Genomic DNA, 1,544 nt, shown 5'->3' on the forward strand with positions numbered 1-1,544 from the left:
GGCTATTTACAGCATGAAACGTGGCCGGACGGAGTTGAACAAGACTTTCAAGTCTTACTAATGACTTTACCGCTGCTGGGGCAGGCGACTTGCGCCTTGCAGGCGACGCGCGCCCTGCAGCGGGCGTCGGCATTGCAGCGCGCGTTGCACAGCAATCCTGGCTTGATCCAGTTGGGGTCAATGCGGGCGTCAGCGCAGCACCACCACTACAACTACCTCAAAACGAAACACAGAGGCGCAACGACACCAGCTCAGGAGCCCAACACTTGTCCAGCAGCAGCGCAGACCGCCGCCGCTGCCTGCCGGCGCGCAGCACGGCATGAACAAGGGCGTCCCACAACTGGCACGCCGCATGGAGGCTAGGGGACCCAGCCAGGGGGCAATTCTCCCAAGGGCACGGGACGCCTGCATTTTGAACCCCCTGCGGGCCAGGGTCGGTGCGCGCTGCGCCGTGGGTGACATCACCATGCGTCATCACGCCGAGGCGGTGAGTGTCGCGTAGCCGCCCGCCTCCAGCTGGTCCACCAGGTCCATGCCGCCCGTCTGGGTGATGCGGCCCGCCTCCATAATGTGCACGTACTCGGGGCGGATGTAGTCCAGCAGGCGCTGTGTGGTTGTGTGTTTGTGTGTGCGTGTGCGTGTGCGTGTGCGCGCGCGCGCGCGTGTGTGTGTGTGTGCGTGCGTGCGTGTGCGCGTGTGTATGTATGTGTATGTGCGCGTATGCGTGCGTGTGTGTGCGTGTGCGCGTGTGCGTGTGTGTGTAACAAGCGCCAGCATGCCCCCATGGGCGCGTGCAAGCAAGCACGCAAGTTTGCAATGCACACAGCGGCCGCCTTGCATCCCTTCCCCTACACGCTTCGTCGCTGCCCCTGCGCTGACCCCTCAGACAATGACCACCTGGATGCTCCTGAAGCATAACCTGACCGTGTGACGGGGTCACAGGCCTCTATCCCCAACACACAAGCGCGCGCGCACACACACACACACACACACACACACACACACACATACACACACTGCTGCAGCCACACACGCCCCCCTCCTCCCCCCAAAACACACACACACACACCTTGTAGTGCGTGACCATCAGCACGGCCGTGTCCTCCCGCTTGAGGCCGTTGACCGCACCCGCCACGTCCCTCAGCGCATCAATGTCCAGGCCGCTGTCAATCTCATCCAGAATGGACATCTCAGACTGATCGCGTGTAAGAGTAACAAAGAATGCGTTTGTATGTATGTATGTGTGTGCGTGTGTGTGTGTGCATGCGTGCGTGTGTGTGCACAGCAGTTGCTGCTACAAAATTGAGGGGTGGGGTATTTGTCGCACGCCTGCGCAATGAGCGCGCGCATTCGCGCCACGTGCAGGCATGCATGCCACGCGCCGCGTGCGCACCTCGAGGACGGCGAGCTGCAGGATCTCGTTGCGCTTCTTCTCGCCGCCCGAGAAGCCCTGGTTGACGTTGCGGTTCAAGAAGGTGGGGTCCATCTTGAGCAGCTCCAGCTGTTTGGGGGGTGAGGGAGCAGGGGCGGGGGGAGGGTGCGAG

At 62.2% G+C, this 1,544-nt stretch overlaps 1 protein-coding gene across 1 annotated transcript; it reads right to left on the reverse strand.

The window, feature by feature from the left end:
* Nucleotides 1-474: 474 nt before the first annotated feature.
* MNEG_15893 (Fe-S cluster assembly ATP-binding protein) lies at nucleotides 475-1,486 on the reverse strand (the record flags this gene model as incomplete). Its single annotated transcript, XM_014035636.1, has 3 exons — nucleotides 475-606; nucleotides 1,070-1,195; nucleotides 1,394-1,486. The coding sequence occupies 3 exons, from the start codon at nucleotides 1,484-1,486 to the stop codon at nucleotides 475-477; spliced, it is 351 nt and encodes a 116-aa protein (XP_013891090.1).
* Nucleotides 1,487-1,544: the final 58 nt, after the last annotated feature.

This window comes from Monoraphidium neglectum, assembly GCF_000611645.1.
Source record: "Monoraphidium neglectum strain SAG 48.87 unplaced genomic scaffold scaffold05770, whole genome shotgun sequence".
Taxonomy (NCBI): domain Eukaryota; kingdom Viridiplantae; phylum Chlorophyta; class Chlorophyceae; order Sphaeropleales; family Selenastraceae; genus Monoraphidium; species Monoraphidium neglectum.